The sequence below is a fragment of the Chamaea fasciata genome, unplaced genomic scaffold (assembly GCF_029207755.1).
Source record: "Chamaea fasciata isolate MVZ Bird 193981 ecotype frontalis unplaced genomic scaffold, bChaFas1.0.hap1 SCAF_23, whole genome shotgun sequence".
Classification (NCBI taxonomy): Eukaryota; Metazoa; Chordata; class Aves; order Passeriformes; family Sylviidae; genus Chamaea; species Chamaea fasciata.
Genome location: NW_027094108.1, coordinates 5,552,634 through 5,579,831, shown reverse-complemented (window position 1 = coordinate 5,579,831; position 27,198 = coordinate 5,552,634). Strand labels below are relative to the sequence as shown.

Sequence of the window (27,198 nt, the reverse complement as noted above, 5' to 3'; positions counted from 1 at the left end):
AGCACAGGGTATGTGCACAGTGGAGTTACCCCATGACTGGCTGAGGTCCTGCAGGACTCAGCAGCAAGGCCAAGAGGTGTCCCTGGTGTTGGGTGTTACACAGCACCTCATGTTGTGAGCCTTTTTGGTTTCCTTTTACTTTTTTGGCATCCGGTATTACAACTTCTTTTTATTCTTTATTATATTTATGTCATGGATTAACACAGTTTAGTTTATTATTTATTAATTTACACGGTATTGTTTACTCTTTTTAAAATTTACTTATAGTTTTTTTAATTTATTATATGTTATTTAATTGATTATACAGATTATTCATTATATGATTATTTATTTTTTTAAAAAAACATCACCAATAAGATGGAGAATTCAGATGTACTAGTGTTCAAGAGCTGCTGGTGAAGGACTGCTGGACATCTGCTGTAGAGAGCCCTGAGACTGTGGTTACCTGACAGTCACAGCTGACAGTCCAAATGGGTTGGGGCTCTGCATTCATCCCTGGATTTGTGAATGTCCAGCATAGGATGCTGCACCTCAGCTGGCCATGGAAGTCCCTGGTGTGGTGAGATGGAGGCTCCTGTAGGCTCAATCCTTTTGTCTGCTCTGGGAGGGCAGGGCCCTGCCCAGCACAGCTGGCTCAGGTGGATTCATCCTCACCCAAGTCACCTCAGTGACGCCATGGATGCCACCTGCATTCCAGGAGGAGAGACTCGGGCAGTCTGTGAGCTTGGATGGTCTGACTATGGGGAGGAATTGCCTAGGGAGGGATTAAGGACAGAACAGTGGGTGTGGACAATGGAAAACAGCCCTGACTCCCAGAAAATCCCAGAAACATTCCCCCTTTGCAGGGGAGCAGAGGAAGCCCTGCTCCCTGATTCCTTGACTCCCTGAATGTGTGTCGGGCTCCTCCAGGATGCCATGACTCGGCAGCAGGGCTGGGATGAGATGACAGCTGATCAGTGGCAGGACAGCAGTGACAGCCAAGGGCAGCCACGAGCAGGACAGCATCTGCCTCATCCAGGCAGAGGCAGAAGAAGGTCCCCTGGCTGGAGACCAGAGCCAGGCAAACCCTCACAGCAATCAGTTTTTAACAGGGGCCTGTAAACAGCATCGCCACAGGAGGACCTGGAGGATTTACCAGCACCAGCAATTTTGCAGCCAAGGATGTTTTTTTCCTCAGAGCTGGGCTGCTCTGAGAGCTGAATGAATTGACAGGTCTGAAGGGCTGTATTTATGCAGGAGATCACATCACATTAGTTCCGCGGTCCCCTCTGACCTTGTACCTCTCAATTTCTTCCATTCCCAGGATACTCATCATTGCAACAGCTAACTGCTAAAATTAGAGCTGAGTTAACAATTTAATACATTTACATTTATGATAAAGTCTGATAGGAATCTGATCGTTGGCATTATTATGAATTCACTGTTCTGATCACTCCTGCTCAAGCAGTGTGGGGACTGAAAGTCTCAAGCAACAGATCAATGGAAATTATTAGAGGCCTGGGAAGATTTCTGTGGGAGGTGGAATTGAAAAGATTAGGACCATTTAGTTCAGAGAGAGGATGAAAAAGAATGGACATGGAAAATCAACACAGCAGCAACAGCCAGGTAGGCACCCCAATTTTGCACGTTTTGTGCCTGCAGAAAGCCCCACTGTGCCTTGCAGTTGGTCCTGTGAGTATTTATGGGATTGTTTCTGTTCACTAAATGAATGAGCAAAATCCTTCCAAGCCAGGTCACCCTGACATCTGAAACTCACTGATTCCAGAAAGCTGCTGTGTAGGGAAAACCTGGGCATGGAAATGCAGGTGAAGGGAGTGTGGGGAAAGGATCCAGTGCAGTGGGCAGGTTCACGTGGGGGTCACCTCCCTGCCATCCCCCCTGGACACCCCACAGGGCTGTGAGTTTGCACCTCCATTCCTATAAGATGCAATCCACAGGGGAGGCTCTCCTGCCCCTCCTGCCCAGTTCCCACAGGAATTCCTGGGATTACAGGTGGCTGGGAGCTTCCTGGTCATTTGGGGCTGTTCCCCCTGCTGCTCACCCAGTGCAGTGAGGAATGAGACACTTCTTAGCTCTTGAGTCCCCTCAAAGTTCAGGACCTGGTGACAGCCTGGACCCTACCAGGGGACATGGAGGGTTAAATGGCATTTCCAAACCAGCTCTGCCAGTCTGTCAGGCTGGCATTTTCCCAACAGACGTGGTCTGTTTGCCTCATCAGCACTGAGATGTCCATTCCCTGTGCATCCCCTGATCCCTGCCGCAGCCACCCACGGTGACCCACCCCACTCCTGTGCCAGCAGTCACCTCATACTCACCCCATGTGAGGGATAAGTCATCCAGCCCCAGTCTCCCAGGATTGTTGATGTGTCTAGCAAGTTCACTGGAAAACACAAGAAAGAACAAAAGCTGTGTTAGAAAGCTTTGTCCCCATCCCCGAGGAGCGAGGAACAGAGCCACTCTTCACATGAGAGTGCCCCCACCCATCAATGGTGCAAATCTTTCACCAGAGGCTGCCTGGCTGGATATGAGGCAGGTATGGAGTTTGGGGATGGCAACAAATGGTGCTCCCCAGAGCCAGTGGTCCAGGATAGAGCTGAGTCCTGGCCCCAGCACTGAGAGCAGTGTGAGCTTTTGGAGGAGAGGAGGCTGCAAACAGGAGGTTGGAGGGAATGCAAAGCAAGGAAGGGGTGTGGAAACAAACTCCCAGCATCAGGTTATGCACCAGTCCCACCGTGGGCTAAGACTGATGCAACTGGAGCAGCATTCCTTGGCTTGGACACTTCTCTGGAAGCCCTTTAGGCTCAGCTCCCTCCCAGCACCACTGGTTTGAAGTCTGCACTCCAGCAGCTGCTGTAATTGCACACTGCAGTGCCCAGCTCCGGCTCAAAGAGACTCCCCACGGTCCTGTCTGACACCCCATTGGAGAAGTCCATCAAAGCCAACCCCTCCAAATCCCTGCCACCACCAGGAGCTTGGCTTAAAGAGGAGACAGAGGCAAACTGCAGGAAGAGGGGAGCAGATTGTGTGGGGGGAGAGGCAAGGATCCCTCTCAATGTGCTCAGAAGCTTCCTGTGGAAACCTGTGAGCAGTGGCAGCAGTGGAGGAAAGCAGGATGCCGTGGCACTGCTGCCTCTGAGCCATCTGAGCCCCAGAGCCCACAGCATCAGGCAGAAGAGAGCCTTGCCTTGCCTGATAACCCCGAGCTGCTCAGCCCCTGGGGAAGGAGCCCAAGCCCCAGCTCCACGGTGCAGATCCAGAGGGATGGAGGCTTGGGGGAGGCTGCCAAGGTGCAAGGTGCCCTGACCCTTGGGAATGAGTGCAGTGGGCCCCAGGACCCTGATGCCTCAACACCCCCCAAGAGCACCAGGCTCCCCCAGGGACCCCCAGTGCCTCCAGCTTTCCCCATTTGCTTTATCCTGAAGCCACCCAGTGAGGTCACTGCCTCAGGAGGCTTCACCCCTGCTGGCTGCCTTTCCTCACCCTCGAGTAGCACCAAACTGGACCTGGAGGCACCTTGTCACAGCGTCCCTCTGCAGCACCAGGGCTGGGCTGGTCCCTGGGCTCAGGAGGGACTTGTTGCCAGGCCCAGCTTGTCACAGCCAGGGACAGGGCATATCAGGACAGAGGCTCCAGTCCTGGCAGAGCCCGGGCTCAGCGTGGGGCTGGTCCCTGTAGCCCGAGGAACGGGTGCCACTTTCATTTACTATTACCAGGCAGGGAAGGAGAAGGGGGGAGAGAGGAGCAGAGACGTGAGCTGGCTGTGAAACACCCGGACGTCATGCTCCTGACAGAGCAGATTAGGAGTTTTTGAGGCATTTATTAATGTTAGCAGAACAATTTGAAAGAATTTCCAGGGTTTCTTGTGTGGTTCCATTGGCCCAACAGCAGGCCAAGCCCCTCCACTCCCTGCGAGGCGCTGCTCCCACTGCTAAAGAGGCCCCTTGCCCTCAGCACGGAGTAATTACCTCGGAGATCTCAAATCCATTTTTATTTGTTATTGTTAATCTGAAGATTTTCTGCCTATTTTCCCTGGGTAATTCACCCAGCAGGAGCCCAGGCTTGGGAGTTTCCCTATTCACAGTGCAGGAGCACAGTCCCGGTGACCCTCAGCAGGCAGGCTGCAGGGAGGGGACAGCTTTTGCAGACCCTCTGTCCCCCCCCACCGTGGTCTCTGCACCCTCTTTCCCACGCTGGGACCCTCAGCAATGGATGTGGCAGCAGGAGGAGCCTGCACGGACTGGGGTCCAGCATCGCACTGTGAGGAATGATGCTGAGAGCACAGAGTGGGGTGTACCCCAGACTTGCCTGCCAGTGGTGTGTGGGACCTGGAGCCAGCTTGCTACACCCCATCCCACCACCCTGACCATGTGGTCATCACACAGAGATGTCATCACGACCAGAAGGAGTCTTCTCCTTTCAGTTGCTTTGGTTCCCGGACAACCTGAGCCAGCTTGCATCCCACCCATGGTCACATTCCTCTTTGCAGGAAGAGGGATAAGTTTCTTTTATTCCCTCACTTCAGCCAAGTGCACAGAGTGCACAGCCAAGGGCACAACCAAGTGCACAGAGCCCTGGCTTTTAAGCCCACACAGTGGACACTGCACAACCACAAAGGCCCTGTGTGTCCAAGAGCTCCTGTTAACTCACAGGACAGCACACGTGGATCCCAGAGTCCCTCCAGCAGCACCGCTACATGCTCCCATATGGGCACACCAACACTCTCCTCAAATCCAGCTGGTTACAGCCCAGCTCACAGCCCAGCTCCAAAGGGAATGAGCCACATCTCATGTCACGAGTGAGCAGGTGAGCTCCTGGCAGTGCTGCTCCTCTGGGGGTGATGCTCAGGGCCCGCCTTCGGTGCCGCAGGGTGAGCAGGACCACCACAAAGGATCCCTTTCAGCTGAAACACTTTTTTCAGAAAATGTGCTGTTTTGGGAGACCTCTCCCCTACAGCTGGGCAATTCTCTTTGATGCTATGGACTGTCTGCACGTATCAGTCTCAAACTGTGAGCTCCATTTTGTTTTCCTCAGCACCATTTTGTCGCTTCCCTATTCTGTGCCTTGGCCTTGCCTCAGCGTATTGAGCCAAAACACCAGGAGGTGTCAGGGGAAATTCTCACCCTGGTGGAAAAGCTGTCAAGCTTGATTGCCCATTCAGATGGAAGCACCTAGGAGCGAGCAGGTCGCTTCCCAGCACAACTGGGGTCTGCAGACAGAGCCTCACGTGAGGCAGACCCTCTTGCTGCAGAAAGTTGCATCATGTACATGAGCAGTGCACATTGCAGCCTCATAGATACAGACCAGGCAGGAGTCAAAGTGTGGGAATCAGTCTGTGGTGTATGTGTATATTGTATTTATACCTATATCTCTATTTTTGGATCTGTGTCCATTTCCCGTACCCATATCTGCCATAATTCTAAACCCTGCTTGGGATGAGTGAGGGAGCTGAGACTGGGACAAGCATCCAGAGGATGTGAGTTTTTCTTGGGGCCATATATCTGTATATATATCTATTAATATCTATATATCTATATCTATATCTATATCTATATCTATCTATATCTGCATATCTCTATCATATCTATATTCATATTGATATCTATATTTATATCTGTATCATATCTATCTATACCATCTATAAAGAGTGAGTACTTAGATACCCTTCCCAACACTTGTGCTGGTGGCCAGAGCTCCTGCAGGGATGTACTGCATCCCTACAAACAGATGTGGGAGCACCTTGGGGTCTCACATCCAAGCATTCCAGGCTCAGGAATGGGCACATGGCATCCAGGGGAGCCTGGGCATCCTCAGCCCACCCCGGGTTCATGGCGGGGTTGGTGGAACAAGCCTGGGGGTGACTCACTGGTGGATGTACTGAGCCCCAGCCTCTGGAAGAGCAGTGGGGGACCTAAGAGGGCTCTGAGCACCCTCACTAATTGTTAACCCACTGCGGTCCTGCCTCTAATTACTCCACCATCTCCCTCTTAGGCAGGGGCTTTGTAGCGCAGGCGTGGGGAGGAAGGGTCAGTGGGAGCACCCCTGTTCCCTTGGGCTTCAGTTCCTCTCCATCACAACTTCAAAGGCCTCCCAAGATTCACAGCAAGGCTCCCCCCACCATGCAACAACGCCTTTTGCATCGATAATTAAAGTCTTACCAGCACGGTTTGGCTGCTCCCCCCTACCCAAAGACCAGCAGGCTCAGCTCCACAACTCCAAGCAGGTCTGCACAGCCCACGCCAGCCCCACAGCCCCAGCCCCTCTTCATGGGGGAATGGCAAAGGAGGGTTATCCACAGTGGGAAGAGAGTCTGGGAAAGGGGCAGCGAGAGGCTCCCTGAGAGCAGGGGAGCACGAGCCAGTGGCTTTCATTTCCCCTAATCTGGAGCAGGACTTGGAAGGGGCAGGTGGGGCCAGGGTGGGTCAGCTGTTTGTGTCCCACCGTTTAATCCAAGGGCTGGCTGAATAGGCAGCCATGACCTTTCCAACTCAGGAGGCGAAGCTGAGACACAAAGTCGTGTCTTACTGGCCTTGGAACACGGCGAGAGGATGGGATGGGAAGCTTCACTTTCAGCCTCCTGATCCCTGGAACACTATTTCTCTTTTAAGGAGTGAAAAATAGCCGTTTATCCCCCTGCCACAGGAAGCCAAGTGGGGCTCAGAGGGAGGGCAGGTCAGCTCTCCCCTTCCTGGAGCTGTGTGCAGGGATGCTCCCCGCAGATCCAGGTCTGCCAGACCACCAGCCTTATCCAGGCAGGATTTGTCCAGCAGCTGCTCATCCCCAAGGCTGCACACACTGAGGACACAGCGGGGATGGAGCTGCCCTCGGCTGCCCAGAGAAGGCGTTTGGAAAAGCACCGCGGGTACACCCAGGAAATATCATCAAATCTGCCAGGGGTTTTGGATTTCCACACTTCTGGAAATGCCAGAATCAGGCTGGAAAACACAACAAAATAAAACCAAAAAATAAAAGGGCAAAAAACCAGAGAAGAAAAATATCAATCAACCTAATAATAATAATAATAATAATAATAATAATAATAATAATAATAATAATAATAATAATAAACTAAAAAAAAAAAACCAACCAAGCTAAAAAGAAACATTTTCAAACGAAACCAGTGCTGCTTTTTGGCTCTGCCCTAATTCCCATTTCAGGATTTCTTCTCAGACCTCCAGATTGTTGCTGTGAACTTTCTGTATTTAATTTTATATCATTTTGTAATGCATCAGGAGCGGCAATGCCCATAAGGACTGCCCAGAGGGTCACCCCTTTTCACTATACCCAGAGCAGGAGATACTTTGATGTAGGAAGAAAGCTTGTTTGTTCAATCAGTGCTAACAAAAAGCCTCAGTTCAGGTTTTAAAAATAAAATTATCAACCTGATCCTTCCAGCCCCTGCATGATATCATGTAAGATAATGTACAGCACAAGAGCATAACCTGTGGTAGGACTGAGGTGTTGTGAAATAATGCAAAAAATGAAACAAAACAAAACACCCTGAATAAAGTATTTCTAAGGCTAAAAACCTTGAAATTATAGGGCAGGTTTTTTTCTTCCCAGGAAAATAAAAAAAATAAATTAAAAAAACCCCGCATCAAAAGCCAAACAACAAAAAGATGTTCCCTCTCCAAACTACAGGTGAGAAAATAGAGATGTAAAATGGTCATGTTTCCTGCTTGCTTTGAGACTCCCAACGCTTGTGTGCAGTGGGACAGACAGGGAGAGCTGGGCATGCTGGTGTAGGAGACCCAAATTAAACACACTACTCACCACTGGGCAGAGTGTCACAGTTCTGCTGTGTGTCCCAGTACAGGTGTGCACCCATCCCCAGGACAGGTGTGCAGAACTCATCGGTTCCAGTGCAAGCTGGAACTGGAAATGCCAGAACCCCCCCGGGCTGTGCCAGGGCTCCAGGGGAGGGTGAGCCCACACTTCCATGTCCCTGGTCCCGGAGCCAGAGGGAAAGGAACTGTTTCAGGCTCTAGGGGTGACTGGGCTCGTTGTAATTCAGGGCAGAAGCCAGAGGAGGAGGTGGGAAGGCTCTGGGGATGGAGGGGTGAGAAGGGTCAGGGATTCAAGAAATTCCATGGAAACATCCAGTGTGAGCAGGGGAAGAAGCAAGACTGTGGTGAGGCTGGGGAAGGTGCCCTGTGGCCCTGGAGGAGGCACAGCTGGTGCCCCCAGGTCTGCATTTGGCCAGCTGGGAGTCACAAAAGTCTTTTCTACCGCAACGTCCCCAGCCTGAGGGATGGCACAGCCCTGTCCATCAGCAGAGAGGAGCCCACGCGTGGCACAGCCACCCCTTGATATCTCATCTGGCTAAAGCCCTGTGAGAACAGATCCATTCAACTCCCACACCACCAAAGGGTGGCTCCTGGCTTCCCTGACCACTGGCCCCAAAGCCAGAGGAACAGGTAATGGACCTGCACCCGAATTCCCACTGAGCTGCAGTCCCCGAACAGGGACAGCCTAAACACCTTATGGTACCAGCAATGCAATATTGTGACAGCCTTTAAAAATTACACAGGAGTTTTCTAACACACAATAAATGTCTTCTGCTTGCAGCCAGCAACATCTCTGTGGCACAGACTCCAAGAAATGGGAGCTGTGTCCAGAGGGGTTTGCCCCAGTGCCCTGACACCAGTCCTGACTCCCGCTTGTCTTTTCTCACATCTGTTGGGTATAATAAAATAGACACAAATGCATTTTCAGCTTTAGTCACCAAGGTTTCCAACTTCTCCTGAGTTTTTTGGACATTGAAGCTCATGCCAGGTAAGCTGGTAACACTGTCCCAAGTCCTTTGCCCAGAGGATCTCACTCCCCACACGGAAGCTGCATGCCCACTCCATTATCTCCTGCCTGTCTGGGATTTGGAAGATTTTTTTATCCCACACTGCCAATCCTCACAGTGACTAACGCAGACCTGGGCACTGGAGATCTGTGCCTGTATCAGAGCCCGGGCAAACCTTGCACCCTGAAAATGCCACTCTGCCCTTCCCACCGATCCCTGTGTCCCAGCAAAGCTTTGAGTGTTATCCCCTCTGGAATCCTCACTAGGCAAACGTGGCTCGTGCTGGTTTATCTGGATTATCTGGAGGGGCTTTGCATGGCAGTTTTTCAGGCTGTCGTATGCTTTTTCCCTAATTTCTCTGAGGACATCTTTGCTCTCACACCAGTTGGCCACCCTAAACCGCGCCGAGCTGTTCGTACCCCGGTGACATTTTTAAAGCGAGATAATTTCTTTTAAAGGCTTTTGCCTTTGCTCTCTTAAAAATAGCTTTCTAAAACGGAACGTTTTCGCAGACAAAAATACCAATACTAACCGCATTTGAGGGGACAGGCTGAATATCTCATTCCACTGGTAATTAAATATCACAGAAGTCCTTAATAATTGCAAGGAAGGTGCATAACACAGAAGGCATTTCATCCAAGGAAAGACCCAGGAAGTTGTGGCATCGTTGATGCTAGGATGGAGCCGGGATGGAACTCATCTATTTACAGCTGCAGCCTGCACTGTTGCCACTCACTAGCGTGGTTAAATAACCTCACAGCATTTTAAATATGAGAAACTGGACATAGAGGAGAAGATACCACAGGCACAACCACGATAACCAGGGCTGGAGGTAAAGAAAAATCACAGAAGGGAACCTGCAGAGCCCAGAGCCTGCTCATGCCCACAAGGGCTGCGAGGTGTACGGGTTGAGTTTACCACTTCCACGGCCGAAAAATACAGGCTCTTTAATCCTGCAGGAAAAGCCTAACAAGAACAAATGGCTGGAAGGTGAAGCCAGGGAAATTTGTGTTAGGGGAAAAGGGGCCTGATTTTTAAAGGCTGGGGCTGATGAGCCCTTGGAAGGGATTACTGAAAGCAGTGCTGCCTTTGCCGATGCCTTCAGACAAACAACGAATACTTTTCTGGACAATATCCCTGGGCCAAACACACTTCATTAGGCTTTATTGGCATGCCTGGACCTGATCCATTAAGGAGTTACACCCTTTACAGGGTTGTTTATGACACCAAGTATTGCTCATCGACACGAGCAGGAGAGAGGGGGTTTTGTCTCACTTCGAAGGTAACACAAGTGCATTATCCGACCACTCCCTTTGGGGGTGATAAGGCTGAAGGGGTTAATCGCCTCTCTGACAGAAGAATCATTTTGAGTGCTGGCCAGGCAAACAGGCTGGGTTAGAAGAATGAACTATCAAAAAAAAAAAAAAAAAGAAAAAGAAAAAAAACCAAAAACAACTGTCAGGGTATGAATAGAGTTATCATATGAATGGATGTGCCCCTGGGTATAAAGGCAGCACCGGAGACTGCCCGTGAGGCCGGCAGGGACAGGCAAAACACAGGACCCGAGCAGAACAAAGAGCAGAGGTGTGGGGATGTCTCCATGAAACCAGTGTTCCCCCAAATCCTGCTGCTGGGATGCGCAGGATGAGCTTCCACCCTTCCCGAGCATCTTCAGGGGCTGAGGATCGCCACTGGTTTGATGCGGGGTCTGGTGTTTTTGTTTTGTTGGTTTTTTGGGGTTTTTTTGAGTAAAATATTTTGCTAACCATCAAAAAAAATAAGGAATTCTTTCCTCCCTGAAAGCAATTCATCGGGTTTTCAGTTGTACTTAAATTTGGCTTCATCGGATCCATTTCCACCATCACCAAAATGGGCGCTCGTTTATTGTCACTGGAAACAGCACCTCGCAATTTCAGGGAACGAGAATTGAAGGAGAATGAAAAAAGCTGCCAAAGTAGGTGTGTTTTGTGCTCAGGTGTGTTATTTTTCTGCAAATTTTGGAGGCTGATTTTCTGGAAGTTTTATAAGCTGTTAATACAAGAGGGATGGAAATGAAGATGGCACCAGAAACATGTTCCTGTAAGCCTACCTAAAAACATGCAAAATTTTTTTTTGTTTTATATCAGTTAAATATAATCATTTGTATTTATAAATAAAATACCCAAAAAAATTAAAACACCCCCAAATTTTTTTTCACTTAAACACCCCCGATTTTTTTTTCATTACTGTAGCCTAAATCAGCTCCCTGTTTTAAACCGATGCTTCTCCGTTCCCAATCACCAAAAGTCCATAAGCTTAAACACTCATTTCCTGTCCTCACAGAGGAACACACACCTCCACAGCCTTTTTAAAACGGAAAAGGCGATTTCCTCTCCCTTTCAGCTCCTTCCTTCTCCCGCAGCCCCGACTTTGACACTGCCGCAGATGAGTAGGAAAGGAGCATGGAATAAACATGCAGATTAGTTTTTACCTTTTTTTTTTTCTGTTTGAGCAGAGGGGCAATTAATAAGATTACAAGGAGAGATTAGCGGGGGAGACCCCCGTGAACCCTTCCCGTGGCCCCCGTTCCAGCAGCGCAGCGAGCAGCTGGGTTTTCCCAAAAATTCCGGTGCTTCCCCGCGCCCCATCCCTGTAGAGTGCAGGAACAAAACCCCATCACCGTGGCACAAGGGAAAGATGAGCATCCCCTGGTCGGCTCTGTGTCCTCCTCCCCTGTACATCACCCGCTGTTTGACTCAGCCAGCACGATGTGCCCCAAAATTCCGGGGGAAATGTCCCCAAATCGCCCTTCCCGGCTTCCCCAGGTCCCCACATGGAGCCCTCCAAGCTCATGGGGTCCATGCTGGGATGGGGAGGAAGGTCACCTATCTCATGGATGGAGGGAAAAGCTGAGCTGGGGCATCACCTGGGATGGAGCAGACCCCCAGCAGCAGCATTTGAAATGCCATTTTTTGACAGAAAATACAATTTTGTTACCCCCCTGCCTGAGCCCCAAATGTGGTAATTTCTGCTCGTCTGATTTTCTTTCAATTTAACAAAGGTATTTCATATTTTATTATTTAACTTCAATTTGTGCTGCAATATAAAATGCTCGCTTTGATATTTTCACCTATGCAACTCAGTGTGCAGTAGTGTAAATATTTTTAGTCTCTCATACTTCATATTATTGAAAATAACTTTTCTACCTCCCTGCTCGAAAGCAATTCAATAATTTCAGGCAATTCTTTTTTTTCAGTGCTCCAAATAAAAATCTTCCACATCCTGCAAATTTTTACCCCTCATAAAAAAAAAAATTTAAAAAATCTGAGTTTTGGCTTTCAGTGCATTTCGCAATGGCTGCCGTGCTGAAATGGGGGATTTCCCATGGAATGGCGATTCCCTTTTCCTCCTATTTCTGGGGCACGCCTGCACACAAGACTGAAAGGAATAAAAAAATATAAGCTTAAAACTCCTTGGAACAAATATTTCAGGAAAGAGAAAGGCGCTGGGAGTTCTTGGAAAGAAAAAACCTAGGGTTGAATCTGGGTTTTTTTGGTTATTTCGTGTTTTTATCCACCAACTGCCTCCCAATACGTGCATGCAGAGTGTAGCACACCCTGGCCTGAAATTCGCTTTGCGGTTGTAATTTTCCACCTCCCAGTTCCCAAACCAGCCCTGGGTTTGCTGGGGAGCAAGGCCAGGAACGCAGGGCGCGGAGAGGCTGTGGGAGCAGGCAGAGGTGACGGGCAGGTGAGAGGTGACACCCTGACACTGTGCCCGTGGCCACCACACGCTCTGGGAACGGGGCAGCCAAGCGTGGCACAACCGGAGCGTGGCACGCACCGGGGCTGGGCTGTGCCCTGCGGAATCTCCCACATTCCCAGTCCCACGCCACACCAGGGTGCTCAACGGCTGGCACCACAGCTGATCCCAGCATGGAACCCGCTCCCAGGCTGTCCCAGCACTTGGGACACTGGGAACCGGGCAGAGCCCACAGCCACATCCCAGTTCCAGTACTCACACTGGGGACCGGGCAGAGCCCACAGCCACATCCCAGTTCCAGTACTCACACTGGGAACCGGGCAGAGCCCACAGCCACATCCCAGTTCCAGTACTCACACTGGGAACCGGGCAGAGCCCACAGCCACATCCCAGTTCCAGTACTCACACTGGGGACCGGGCAGAGCCCACAGCCACATCCCAGTTCCAGTACTCACACTGGGAACCAGGCAGAGCCCACAGCCACATCCCAGCTCCAGTACTCACACTGGGGACCTGGCTGGCACTGAGTGCCCCCTGCCAGGGCATGGCAGAGCCCCAGGATCTCTGGGGCCATGAGCATCATCACGGCGGTGGATGGAGCACCACCAGCTTTCTGCAGGCTCCCACACCTTTTCTTGATGCCACTCCTGTCTGGTCTAATCAAGATCCCGCCTGCTCGGTCTGTCCCAGAGCCCAGCACATCCCCAGCCCCGTGCAACCTCCTGACCAAGGCTGAGATAGAGGATAGCTTTCTTTTCCAACAAGTTTTGCGGGAAAGGCTGGTCTCTCCCAGCTGGCAACAGCAAACAGCAGTGCAGGGCCTGGCTGTCCAGGCAGACACCATAAAACCCAACCCAGCATCCACCCATCTCCTCCAGAGAGGACAGCAAGGAGGCCCTTGCCTCGCTGGTCCATGCCCAGGGTGTGCCAAGCCCGGGCAGGGCTGTTTGGCTTTGCGGGGCTGCAGCACTGAGAGCCTGGCGCAGCACAGGCAGCATCCTGCACCACTCCCTGCCCGGGGCACGGGGCAAAGGGCAGCTGCTGCAGCCCAGAGCAAAGACCAAGCAAGGGCTGGGAGCGCCGGGCCCCGTTCTGCACCCTCACAGCCCATCCCCAGCAACGAGACCCAATGCATCCCCCTTGCATGGGCAGCAAAGCAGACGGGAAAAGGAGCAGGAAGAGAGCCAGGAAGCAGGCCTCGGGCAGAAAACAGGGTTAGGAGCAGCAAATAGCTGGGAATCAGGAATAGAAGTGAGGAAGATGCTGGTGGGTGTGGGACGATGGCAGAAAGCACCGGCACCCAGCCCAGCAGGGTGCTGCAAAGCACACGAGGCACAGCGGTGGCAGCCCTTGGGCCTCAGCGTGCTGAGGGATGGCAGAGATGCAGGGGCAGGAGAAGGGAGAGATGGAGCAGGGACAGCGGCCCCGGGGCTCGCTGCAGAGGCTGTGCCGTGCTGGCTGTGGCTCTCAAGCACAGCAGAAGGGAGGAAGGATGCTGCTGCCAGTGCCAAGGACACGCTCGGGAGCGGGAACAGCAGATCTCTGGCGATGAAGATCAGCAGACCTGGGGAGCAGCCGTGCCGCCACTGCCAGCACAGAGGGAGGCGGGCGAGCCGGTGGGTGGCAGGGGCAGAACTGCCAAAACCAAGGGGGGCCTGAGATCCTGGGGTAGGGACAGGGACAAGGGCTGGGGCTGGGGACAGCCGGCAGCCGGGTGGAGCGGCCGGGTGGAGCGAGCAGGCCTGACGGGGCTGACACCAAGATGTCGGGAGAGGATCCTCAGCTGCATCCCTGCTTCCTACTTCAGAAGTTTCCAGCCCTTTCTCTCACAAGAAGTTTCCCACCCGAGTGCCCTTTCCAGCTTCCCTCATCCCCTGCACACCTTCCTGTGCCCACCCACCGGCTCCATCTCATCCCATGCTGCTCGGCCAACACGCACGGCCCCACGCTGCTGCTGGTGATGGGGATCGCCATGGCTGAGCTGGTGCCGGTGTCCCTGTCCCCTCTCCAGCCACCCCTGCATGCTGCATCCACCCGGGCAGAGGAGCTGCCGGCATTGCTGCAGAGTCAGGTTCTCCTGACCGGCTCCGAAGTTTTGCCTCTGGTGCAAAAGCTCCAGGATTAGCAAACTCAGGCAGGCAGGAACCTGGAGCTGCGCTCCCCTGGGAGCACGGAGAAGCAAAGCCCGGCGGGGCTGAGCCCATGTGGACACATCCGAACGGCCACAGCCATCCCGCGGGTGTCCCCAACACTGCCCCGTCACTCCAGGGCCACCCCGGCTCCTACCTTCGCTGGTGGTGGCCGAGAGGCAGGCAGCCAAGGCGATGACGATGGAGAGCGAGGATGTCAGATCCCCCTGTGTCCATGCCATGGTCCGGCGGGGGCCACCAGGCTCAGGACGGGGCCACCTCGGTTGTCCCGGCACCTCTGCGAGCCAGCTACCTCTGCCCAGAGCTACGGCACTCGCCGGCTAATGCAAAGGCACTTTGCGCACATTGCTCCTCGCAGCCACACGGGCAGGCGAGCAGGGAGGGAGCAGCCTGCCCGTCACCGCTCGCAAGCCAATGGGCTGGGTGGGCTCTGCAGCGAGCCCCCCTCTCCGCGCCACACGCGCTCGCTGTGCCCAGAGCCGGCATCTGGAGCCGGGCTCCCGCTCCCCGCTTTCGCCCACCCCTCCGCCCTCGGGAAGCTCCGACAGTCCCCACCGCACCTTGTGCCCCCCATCCCGCTCCGCTGCCCTCCGTGGCCGCGGCCGGAGACAAACTTGCGGCCCTGCGGGGAGCTCTGCGCTCGGTCGGGGTCGGGTGTGAAGGGGATGGGGTTACCCGTGCCTCCCGGGGTGCGAGGAGGGGAAAACCCCTTGTACCTGCTCCCCTTGTACCTGCTCCCCTCGCGTGTCTGAAGGAGACGGGCAGGACAGCCCCATCCCGGTGCTTTCCATGCCACGCCGTTCTGAGAGAGACACTCCGCTCACAGCTGACCCGTGGCAGTGGGAGCAGGGGACAGCACTCACAGCGCCCTGTTTACTGCCACCTTGGGCGCCTGGCACAGGGTCAACCCTTTCCAAAGCAGTTTGGGAAGACACAGCAGTTGTGCCAGGGCAGAAGGGCTGGGCACTGGGCAAGGGTGTCCTGTGACAGGGGCCTGGGGCTGCCTGGGAAGCACAAAATCCTCCCCACAGCCTCTTCATCCCTCCTGCCTGGAGCCACCAGAATCGCCCAGCCAGGTGAGTACCTTGCTAAGCATTAAACACTCGACATCTGTCAACAGACCCCCTGCAGCCACTACTGCTTCCCCATCTAAATGCTGAGCAATCGTTAATACCTGCCCGTGGTAACCACAGATGCTGACTGCCATCCATACCACGTGCAGTGCCTTGTCTGCTCCTCCATGCCCTCGTGGCCAGTGCATTGTGACTGCAGCTCTCCCCGGCCCCAGGAGCTACCCCTGGGCAAGCACACAGGGCAGGATAGGCGTTTCTTGCTGCTGTCTGTCAGGTCATCCCTTGGAAAAAGCTCATTCCAGCCTTGCTCAGTGGGGACAGGGGGAGAGAGGGGGTGTCACACACCCTCCATTCCACTCTCTGCACCCTCGTGTGTCCCCTGGAGATGCTGCTGTGCCCCATGATGCTACCAGCAGCTTTCTGCAGGGAGGAGAGGAGCTCCCTGCCCAGCTCCCAGCACAGTGATAACAATTCCTCATTCAGAAGGGATGAGGACTGTACCTGCAGGGGCACGTCACCACCACTCATCACCAGGACCTGGGAACAGCACAGAGCCTCGGGTCCCTCCAGGATTTTTTTTCCCTGCCTGCCTGGGAAGCCGTCGGTGCAGAGACAGTGCTGGAGAGATCCTGTCATCAGCAGGATCATGGGATGGGCCTGCAGAGAGGCTCAGGCAGGGACACAGCTGTGGCTCAGGAAGGCACCAGATGTTCCCAAGGCAGAGGCTGAGCCGTGCTGTGGGGTGGGGCACACAGTGACCTTTGCAGTGGGCCTTGGAGCAAAGGGGTCAGGGCTGGTGGTCTCCAAAATCACATCAAGCCACCAGGAAGCCCCAGATGATGTCACAGTAGCTGCACCCCTGCAGATGGTGGGAAAGCAGATTTTCTGCCAGCTATCACATTGCTACTCTGGCCCAGACATTTCTATTTGCTGAAAGGGTTTGTCACAGCTCAGCGCTGGATCCTTCAGCTCTCTGGGCCCCAGTGCCCAAGCAGAGCCAGGCATTCCAGAGGGACACTGTTCACACTGCCACCATCGTCTGCTGGTGAAACCCCCCTGCAGAGCTACCTCCAGCTCTGGTGTTCATGTGGAGAAGAGAAGGCTCCAGGGAGTGCTCAGAGTCCCTTCCAGGGCATAAAGAGGCTCCAGGAGAGCTGGAGAGGGACTTGGGACAAGGGATGGAGTGACAAGATAAGGGAAAATGGCTTTACTCCCAAATACAGGGCAGGGAAAGATGGGATATTGAGAAGAAATTCCTCCCTGTGGGGGTGGTGAGGCCCTGGCCCAGGGTGCCCAGTGAAGCTGTGGCTGCCCCATCCCTGGGAGTTTTCAAGGCCAGGCTGGGTAGGGCTTGGAGCAAGATGGTCCGTTGGGTATGGGGTGGAATGAGATGGTCTTTCAGGTATCTTCCAACACAAATAATTCTATGATTCTGTGATCTCTGTCCCAAAAAGCTCTGGGGAGGCAGAAGCCAGCTTTGGCCTTCCAAGTGATTCCCCTCCCAGTACTATGCCCCTGGCCCTGCAGACCTTCAACCCACCCCAGCTACCCACATGGGCTCCCTAGAAGACCCTGGGTGCCATTCCAGCCCCATGTGTGACAGGACTGTGGGTCCTCTGGGTCTTGCAAAGGACCAGCTCTTGCAGGTGCCCATGGGTTTTGGCTTTGCTGTGCTCAGGATGGCACAGAAACTGTGCTGGCTGAGCACGGCTACACAGTGTACAGCAGCTTTGCAGGAGCCACAGCCACTCCAGAAATGCCCCAAAATCCCTTCCAGGGAATGGGAGGCCTCTCAGATACACTGTCAGCTCTGGGGAGAGGGGATGGTGTGTCGTGAGATGCCTGCAAGCAGCTCTGGGTGCAGCAGGAAGAGGAGCCAGTGTGAACTCTGTACCACAGCGCAGTGCACACACCCTGGGCACAGAAGGGTTGTGGGGGTAGGGGCAGGCGTTCTGATTTCCCTGGACACTTGGTTTTGTGGTCAGGATGTGACTCGAGTGCATAATCAATGCGTGTGCATCGAAGCTGGGCACTGTCAGGGGTGTCGGAGCTGGTACAGGGTCAAACACACCTGGGATGCTCCTGGCTGGGAATGCAGACCCCTTCCCTACTAGGATCCACGTGCAGCCACAAGGGGTGGTCACAAGGCATGCCAGGAACCCCAAACAGACCAGGGAAGAGAAGCATGGAGGGCATCATAGCAGGATCCCTGTTCCTCTCCCCATCTGCAGCCCTCCCCAGGCTCCCGTCCTGCTACCCCTGGCCTGAGCCCAGCTGCCTCCCCCTTCCTGCTGAGTGCTGCTGCCTCTGCTCCTTGATGAGCCTCTTGCCACGTCCCTCAGCCCGTGGTCCTGCACCTGGCTGCCACCGAGCTGGGAGGATATTTATAGATGCAGCAGGGAGAGGAGAGCACAGCTCAGACAGGGAGATCAGCAAAGGAGGGGAGCAAGCCTGGGTTTAGTCCCTTTTAGCAGCACCCAGGTCACTGTGCATTTAGCAGGGAGGCGCAGCCTCCTCACTAACTCAAACCTGGTGGTTGTTGCCCTTTTCACCCAGGGATTGCCCACTGCAGCCCTGAAAGAGCAGATCTGTGCCTGGACTGAGGAGGGCAGCCCTGTCTCTGTGTCCCAGCACTTCTCCAGCACGTCCAGGCACTTCAGCTCTCCTGTAGCACCTGCAGGGCCATGTGCCTTACGGCCGAGGCTGGTGGAGGTGGCAGTCATCAGGGGAGTGGCACCATCTCCACACCCATGTCACTCTGAGCTGGAACACCAGCAGGGCCAGGACTCCCTGCTCCAATCGCTGCAGAGAAGGAGATGCTCAGGGCAGGGACAGAGCCATGCTGCAGGTCTCTGTAACCCCTGACACCTGCTCATCCCTGCTGTACATCCCTTTCCCAGGAGGAGGAGACAGGATGGGACAGGGGTGCCCTCTCCCAAACCCAGTGTTCTTCCTTGTCCCGCTCATCAGGTGTCTGCAGAAGGAGGACAAGGATGAGCTGTGTATGTCCCTGAGCAGCAGTCATACTGCACAGAGGTCCAGGACCCTCCCAGAAAAGCACTGATCATTGTGGCTGAGGGGACAGGACTCCTGGGGAACTTTCTCCACCCAAATAGCCTTAAACTGTGTTCCGTCCACATTTCACCAGGCAACAGCCCTGAACCCAAGGAGCTTTAAAACCTGAGGTTTAACAAGTCAGATTCCTACTGCCTTCCCCCCTACCCTGAGCCCTCCATCTCTACAGCAGAGCCCCAGAGGCCACAGGACAGGAGGAGGGGCTGGACCCATGCAGGTGGGACATCCCCCTCTACACCTCCAAAGGCTGTGGCATCCCCCAGCAAAGTTTGCATTTGGAGCCCCAGGCTGGGCTGTCAGCAGGAATTCTCAGGAAGCTCCAGTGTGCCCCACGGAAGGATGCCTGTGGACAGCCCTTTAAACTGGCATCTGCTACATAAACATGCTGACAAGTTATCCACATCCCTGTAACAATTCACCTGGAGCAATCTGGGTGCTAAATCACTGTAATTCCTTGTGCTGTGTCAGGGCTGTGACAGATTGCTCAGCTGCCAGGCTGAGGATCACAGGGACCACATCTCACCTCCTCCCTGCCTCCTGGGCAGCCTTACAGGAATTTTTTTTCCCCTCTCCAGTGTTTTGGGGTTGTTCTTTTCCTAATGTGCCAAGACTCTTTTCCAGCCAGGTGCTTTCTCTGCTTGCCCAGTCCTCCCTGGGGCTCACCAATATTCCCATCATGGCCTGGCCTCTTACCCAGGGGAGCCACCAGGATTTTTCATGAGATGCCATGGCAGAAGATCTCCTCCAGTCCTTCAGGTGGAGGGTGCTGCTCCCTTCTCATTATCACAGGCACGTTGTTCCATTAATGCCAGCAGAGAGGGCCAGCCCTTGGCATCACCTGTGATGAGGTACAACTGTGGGAACCACTGGCCAGCTGAGCAATCAGCACCCAATTAATTCAGGTCAAGGCTGGGGAGGCTGGGTATGCCTCTCCTCCTTGTCACTATCAGAAATGCTGTGTATTAATATCCTTCATATTAAAAAAAATAACCTTATCATAATTTTTTCCTCATTGAAAGAGACAGTTTGGAACTGGAATTGAGACAAATACAAGCCAGGAGAACCAGCTGCAGAAGGGGAGAGTTTAAGAAAGGTCTTTTGGTAATATCCATCGTTCCCTTATCAGTGAGGATATTAAATGTATTGAAATGCTAAGCAGCTCTTTAAGGGCTGTCTCTGATTTTCATTAAACAAGCAGGGGATGAGCAGGAGAGAAGGGGATGCAGCACTGTTCTCTCTCTAAGAAATTCTGATTGCTGGATATTAACAGCATTAATGTCCTTTTATCCAAGAGCTCCAGGGTTGCACTTGCCTTCTTGCCTATTCTGTGTCTTGCTGAAGTGGAACTAAGTCTCTGCTGTGTAACACAGGTATGCAATGGCTTTGGGGCTCTCAGGGCCCAGGGCTGCACAGAGATGCACAGCAGGAGTCTCCCAAGGACCAGGGCTGGGTCCCTGTATGTCCCAGTCCCATCATGCTCCTGCTGCCCAAACGGAGAGGTCAGCTCATGCCTTGGCAGGGCAGTCTGGTCCTGAGAGGAGATGGGGACGAGCAGTTGATCTAAAATCACCCCTCGTGGGTCCTACTACAATGCACCTTTCATAATTCTATTTCTCCAAAGTATCCAGTCTTATTTGCAAGGCCATCATTTGAAACTTGTTTCCAGTTCCATTTCTCTCTCAACAATGTCTGTCCTATTCCATGGCATTTCTAAGTCAGCATTTTCTATCTCAATGTTTGCATACAGATCCACGCTGTGTGAACCTTCTGTCAGGCCTTGAGAATTCTCTACAAATCCATTTCCTACAAGCAGCCAGAAGTTTAAACCAAGTGGAATCACCCCAACTGCCCCAGGCCTGAGGTGGAAGCATCACCTGAGCGATGGTGAGGGAATGGGCTACACCCCTGAAATGCATCTGGCATTGAGTCCTGGTGACCCCCAGACATCTCCAAGCCTGGAGAAAAATGGTTCTGTGCCCTGCCTGGAGGGAGGTCTGGGGAATCACAGTGCTGTGATGACCTCAGAGACCACCCCTCAGCTCCCCAAACGGGGACATTGCTGTGGGAATGTTGGAGGGAACCACCACAGCATGCAGTGCTACAGCATGGGGGGACAGCATGGCTGGGGCCACACAGGGCCACAGCAGAGGGGTTGGGGTGCTCTGCAGAGGGTCTCAAGCCTGCCTGCAAGGCTGGCATGGCCAGCTGAGCACTTGCAGGAGCTCCAGCTGTGACACCCAGGCAGGGCCGTGACAGCCCCTGGATTTCTCTGCTGACAGTCCGAGCAAAGCTTTGCTGGCTGAAGAAGCAGAGGTGCAACACAGTCAAGTCCAACCACTTCCAAGACACACCACAAAACAAAAGCCATTAATTAGGTGCTAAAATGGCCAGAAGTACACCTCAGCACCTTTAATATCTTTTCTTTACCTTCCAGCTCCTAACCTTGGCGTGCCCCTGGCTCTGCTCGGAATGGTCACAGAGGCCAAAGGCTCTGCTGCTGTAACCACAGGCCTGCAGGAGCTGGGGCTTGAAAGCACTTGGAATTAACAAGGCTGCCCACGGCATTTGTGAGAGACAGCAGCTGTGGAGGAAGGCAGGCAGCCCCAATCCAAATGCAGCCACATGCATTTGGAAAAGAAAGGGACACAGAGACAGCCCCGGAGCTCTCTAGAGAAGGGCTGCTACAAACAAACAGAAATTAGCTGGAGCTGATAAAACGGGGGCTGCCACAAGCCCAGCAGCACGGCATGTGTTTAACCCCAGTCTCCAGAGCCCGGCAGCTCCAACATTGCCAAAGGGAATGGCTTTGTGGGCTAAGCAGGTGGTTTGAAACGCTCAGACTTTGGGAAAACACAGGGTCCCTGCAGGACAGCTGAGTCTGCAACCCAGATCGCCACCCCTCCCACACAGGACCCTGGCATCACCCTGCTTTGGGCCATCCCTCCTGTGTCTTTGGGCCCAGCTTGTGCATCTTTCCTTCCAATTTATTCCACACTTTCTTCACTCCCTTCTGTCCTTGCTCTTTCCTTTCTTGTGCCTAGTTTGTTCTGTGCTGTCTCTGGGGCTTTATCCCACATGGACAGATGAACAGCTCTGTGCCTGCCAGATGGCTGTGGCACCTCCATCCCCATCCCCTGCCACCCATCACCGCCTCCTCTGCCCGCAGAGCTGGTCACTGCTCCCAGAGAATCCCAGAACAGTTTGGCTTGGGAGGGACCTTAAAGCTCCTCTTGTTCCAATCCCCTGCCATGGGCAGGGGCACCTTCCCCTAGACTGAGCTGCTCAGAGGTTGTTTTGCTCCCAGCTCGGTCTCACCCTGCCTGACCACCAGGCTTCTCCAGCAGCAGAGAGAGAAATGCTCTCCAAGGCACCCAAAGCTCCTGATATTTATACTGTGGGATGCAAATCCTCCACAGGATCAAATGGGGCACTTCCATGGTCGTTTCTTCTCGTGGTTTCTCGACCAAAATAATCAAGCCTGTCTCCAGACACTGTCAAAGATGGGAAGGGAAGCAGGACAACCACACCAGGCACCTCCAGAGCCCTGCAGCCTTGCCTTGGAAGTACATTACAAGAGTCCCCACCCTTTGGCATTCCCAGTCTCTGCCATCCCAAGCTAAAGATCTCAGTGTGGCCCCAAATCCCTGGTGCTAAGGGGCAGAGACACAAGAGAGGCAGAAAACACCTCCAGGCCCATCTCAGGCACCCCTTGCACAGCCAAGAGACTGCTCTGGTGCTGTTGAGACTGACGGCTTCACTTCAAGCACATTGTTTCTGCTGGAAGTGGAAATCTCCAAGAGACTTAATTACAGAGCTGGGCAGGCCCAGACATAATCCTTTTGAAAGCTGACAATGAGATGCTGTCCAAAAATAATCGTGATGCTGTAAAAATAACCAAACAAAGCAGCCTTTAAAATGGGACGAGTAATGGGGGAACAATAGCAAAACATATGGGAACACCCACAGCCACCTGAGAGCCCAGGCAGGGTTTCCCTGTGCAGAGGGAGGTGCTGGTCAGGCGGGAGCTGCTCCTACAGAGTGGTGCCCAGCTCCTACTTACCTGGGCTGTGCTTTCCCAGAGCTCTGTCTGTGCTGTCTGCCACTTCAGGGGATTTGGGAAGAGGCCGTCAGCGTACAAAGGTGGGGCTGGCAATGGCAAAGGACAGTCCAAAGCCACAATTTTCTCCTCCGGTTTTGGTTACACATCCTGGGATCCCCAGCTGCAGCTTCAGGTTGAATATTTGCTGTGTCTGATGACAAAGTTCAGCTGTAGCAGAGACCATGCCACCAGCTGGGCCTATTTATTACCCAGCATAGGTCTCTGTGCACACAGTGTGGGGCCAGCCTCCTGCCCAGTAGCATTTCTTTGTGTGAGATGTTGGATGCAGGAATATTTAGGAAGGACTGGAGCTATGCACCCGGCCCTGGCTATTGCAGCAAGTTATAAATAACCAGGTTACCTTGGGTAACCTTTCAGAATTGAAGCCTAATTTCTTCAAACATCCACCCCTCCACCTCGAGTCACTGAGATTTAACTCCCTGTGGGGTGTGAGGGGTCAGTCAAAAGCCCTTCAATCAGTTCAAGGGTCAGTCAGAAGAAGATGAAAAAACAAATTGAAATTCCGTAAAGAAAGTGTGTTCAATTAATGCTGTCTCAGGAAATAATTAACAGATTCACTTGGAAATAGTCCAGAATATAACCTATGTTTTAACAGAAGGTGGGAAGGGGTCAGGGAGGACACACACACTTCACACAGAGAGGACTCAGGTCTGGGGCTCAGATGTAGACAAAGCCCAGCCTTGAGCCTGGAGCTGAGTCTTTGCTGCCCCACGGAAGCACCACGTGTGATTACACTGTGACTGTGACCAGACACAGAGGAGAAGCCACACGTCCCTTCTGGGGCCTGCTCAGGCCAGCAGGAGCCTGTTTGCTGCTCCCAAAGGTCAGTGCAAGAAGTCCTGGCAGCACAGAGGAGCCAGGAGCTATTGAAGAGCCACTGAGAAGCCAAGGCTGCACCTGGCCTCACCCACAGCCCCCTCACTGCTCCGCCTGCCACCAAGCTGCTGGGTCAAATCACAGCTCCAGGATTAGATACCAGTTCCAGTCCCTGGAGAGACTTGAAGGGCTTGGCCAGACACAACCTTCAGGGGCTGGTGTTGTACTGCTGCCTGCCCAGCTGAAGGCAGTGGGATCAGCAGCCAAGCCAGGAGCAAGGGGTCACATTGCCAGATTCTGGCAGCACTTTTCCTCATGCCATGTTTTCAAACATAGTGATATTTTCCTAGCCTGCAGCACTGAGGGATGTTTATTTCTCCCCTGGTTTGGGGAATTTGGGATGAATTGAAATTGGGCTAAATTTGGGCTTCAGAGGAGAATGTCATTGAACTCCAGATATTGCAAGGCCTGAGATGAATGCTCGGGAACAGGCAGGACAGACACTCCCCAGTCATCTTCCTCTTTGCTCTGACTGACAGCAAGCTGTCTCTGATTTTTAAATATATACATTTTTCCCATTCTATCTTTGCAAACAGTCTCTCCATAAGGCAGAGTAAACAGAGCTCCAAGCAGAGTTGATTTAGTCACTCCAGCTTCCCCGTGGCTGTTCTCCTCTCCAGCACCCCATCCCGAGGACACTGCAGCCAAGCTCCTCAGTCACTGCCACCAACCCTGGCACAGACCCTGTTGTGCTGTGTGAGGTCCCACGGGACACCAGGCACTGGCAAGAGCCACCCAAGGCTTTGGTCTGCCCAAAAGGCAAGACTGTCTGTGGGCCTGATATTTCTGGGTCTGAGAGATTTCAGCCTCCTAGCAGCTGCTAACTTTTTCCCTAGGAAAAATTTCTCAAGAAAGCTTCTTCTCAAAACAATCCTGGCAAACAACTCTTCTTTCTCAAAACAATCTTTCTGCAGGTGATGTTTTGCTGTTTCTCTAGTTTAACTAATGGCATTAGAGAGGTGTTGTTCCTATTCACCAACCATGTTAAGTCTGTATGGGAACACTTTATAAAAGGTAGTAAGAATTAGACAAAAAAAAGCGCCATTTTTCTATGCTCTTTGCCTTCTGAAATATTTGGAGCCTTTCATCTTTCTTTCGCAGCGACAACTGTCTCCTGCTCAGGCACCTCAGCCCACCAAGGCAGCACCCCATGGTCCACGTCTTCTTTCTAAGCTCTCATTGAAAATACTTCTCAACAGCATAGGAATTCTCCTTCCCAACAGTGTGTCTGGGGTCTGGAGGTGCCCTAATTTAGGCAATGGGCTCCCTTTGAAGGCAGCTCTGCTGTCAGTTGCACTTCTGACCCTGTCATGCCCTGAGGGTCTCTCATCCCAATCCAGCCACTGAAAGCTCTGCAGCAGACTCCAGGCCCCGAGTTTCTGTCATCTGGCTACGCAGGAGGACATTCCCTAACACATCCCATTCCTTTTGTCCTCCAGTTACAGCACTCAGGTGCTGATGTTAGCAGAAACAGGTTCTTATCTGGTCAGTGGCACACTCAGGTGATGTTCACACAAGTCTTCACCACTCTCAGAGGTGGCTCCTTTTGTAGAGATACTTTCTGTTTTCTTCTCAAATATCTGTATACAGAGTAAAGCGAGTTGCCTTGACCCGGATAGAGTCCATTTGCCTTCTGCAGCAGCTCTTTCCTTCGCTGCTTTGAAGAACTCCTCTGAGCTAATAGCATGGGCAATTTCATCTTTATCCTCCCCGTGCATCTGTTGGTGCTTACAGGCTCTTGCATTTGCTGCCTCTCCCAACTGCGGGCGCTTTGCTCTCGGTGCTTATCAGAGCCCAGGCAGCACTCAGGGGCTGTGCTGGCCTCATCCCTGCCCTCAGATCTGCTCTCATCTCTGCCACAGGTCGCTCTGGTGGTGTCAAGTGTTTTCAGTGGTTTATGAAGGCTCCACACTGCTCACCCTTCAAAGGCGTCGCTCGGGACCGGGTGACTTCTGCCTGGCAAATTCTAATTGCTGTGCTCAGCATTAGCTCTGCAAACCAGACCTTGCTCACTGCTTCTGCCTCCCTCTCAGTTGCCTGTTCTCCAGCCACACATCAGTCACCAGCTCTTCTGAGACTTCCCTTTCTTTCAGCTCTCTTTGATTAAAGCATGTCTTTTATATGTTTCATTTTTTTCCCATGGTGTTTCCACATGCCTCAGGTTTCTGTGCCGCACTCCCGTAATTAGCTTCCTCGGCCTCAGTCAGCCGAGCACTGCCAGAGAAATCAAATGCTTCAGAACCAGCCAGTGTCAAAAATAAGGCCTTGACACCTTGGTTTTTACCACAACTTAGTACTTCCAGTGGCTGTGAGAAAGCTGCTTGAACCTCTTTTCCTATGCCAGGGAACTCCAGCATCCTCCCACGGACGCCAGGAGCCAGAGAAGCAGGTCAGGAGAACAAACACTGCAAGCACACAGCAGCACAAGTGACCAGCAAACCCACCTGTGCTGTGGGGCAGGAGTGTCACCCTTCCCTTTGCCCAAGAGGATTCAACCCCCACCTTTTGCCTCTCCAGACTGTGCTCCATGACTGGAGCCCCTGGGCAGATGTGAGCCTTGAACACAGATCCTTGTGCAGCACCTCACCCTCCTGCAGGCCTTGGACAGACAGATTTTGTCCCAACAAGGTCCCTGGAGGCTCAGATGTGGAAACCAAGCTCAGAAGACCACTCTGAAGTTAGGATCATGCCTTAGAAAGAGGAGAATTTTTGGCTTCTCTGCTTTTCCCAAGCTCCAGAAGACACCAGCCTGTCTTGGCATTACTGCAGCTGCCTTGGGCTGGGAAGGTGGGTTGCACCAACCAGGCTGGTTTTGTGGGGCCAAAATCCCATTAAAGATGTTGCCTCCAAAGTGAAGCACACGAGAGTGAACTGTACCAGGCTTTAACCAGCCAAGTAAAAATCTTACCTCCCTGCTTGCCTGGGAAGCTCAGTCTTGCACAGCAGACTACCCATAGCATGATCAAGGTTGAAGGTTTCCAGACCATATTTTTCCTCCACCCAGAAGAAAAGGCTGCTGCTCCAGCAGTTATTTAAAAAAATGACTGAAGGGGAGAGAAGGGGACAGAGAGGACAGGACTGCCTTTGCACAGCAGGTAGAGGCCTGGGTCCTGTTCTCCTTTGCTTGCAGGGTTACTCCCCAAGTTCTTGCCTTGCCTCAAAGCCCAGGCAGCAGATGCCCTGGCCTGGCCTGACCTCTCACGTTCTTCCACATGCACATTACATGGAATGCCCTTGTCCTGCCCCATAGGGTTGGAAAATTATTTTATACACTCCCAAAGACACTGTGAGTACTTCCTTTGCAGTAGAAGAGAGGAGATGAGGGCAACCTACATCCAGGCGTGGCAGATGTCCTAAAAAATGGACTCCAGC

General features: G+C 52.9%; 1 protein-coding gene and 1 long non-coding RNA gene across 3 annotated transcripts in view; one reads left to right on the top strand and one right to left on the bottom strand.

Moving 5' to 3' along the window:
* The window catches only part of EPHA8 (EPH receptor A8), a 55,501-nt gene extending 40,598 nt beyond the window's left edge, over positions 1 to 14,903 (bottom strand). Inside the window, exons 1-2 of the mRNA XM_066203263.1 lie at positions 14,819 to 14,903; positions 2,316 to 2,380 (exon numbers count right to left, since the gene is read on the bottom strand). Of these exons, the coding sequence (XP_066059360.1) occupies positions 2,316 to 2,380; positions 14,819 to 14,903 (150 nt within the window). The remainder of the gene's footprint in view (positions 1 to 2,315; positions 2,381 to 14,818) is intronic.
* A 4,860-nt stretch (positions 14,904 to 19,763) lies between these two features.
* Positions 19,764 to 22,845, top strand: LOC136300549 (uncharacterized). Of its 2 annotated transcripts, XR_010723702.1 has the most exons (4): positions 19,764 to 19,931; positions 20,123 to 20,200; positions 20,578 to 20,714; positions 21,265 to 22,845. It is a non-coding gene; the product is annotated as an uncharacterized lncRNA (long non-coding RNA). The 2 variants fall into 2 exon arrangements; XR_010723701.1 differs by lacking the exon at positions 21,265 to 22,845 and having other exon boundaries at positions 20,578 to 20,979.
* The last annotated feature ends 4,353 nt before the right edge of the window (positions 22,846 to 27,198 follow it).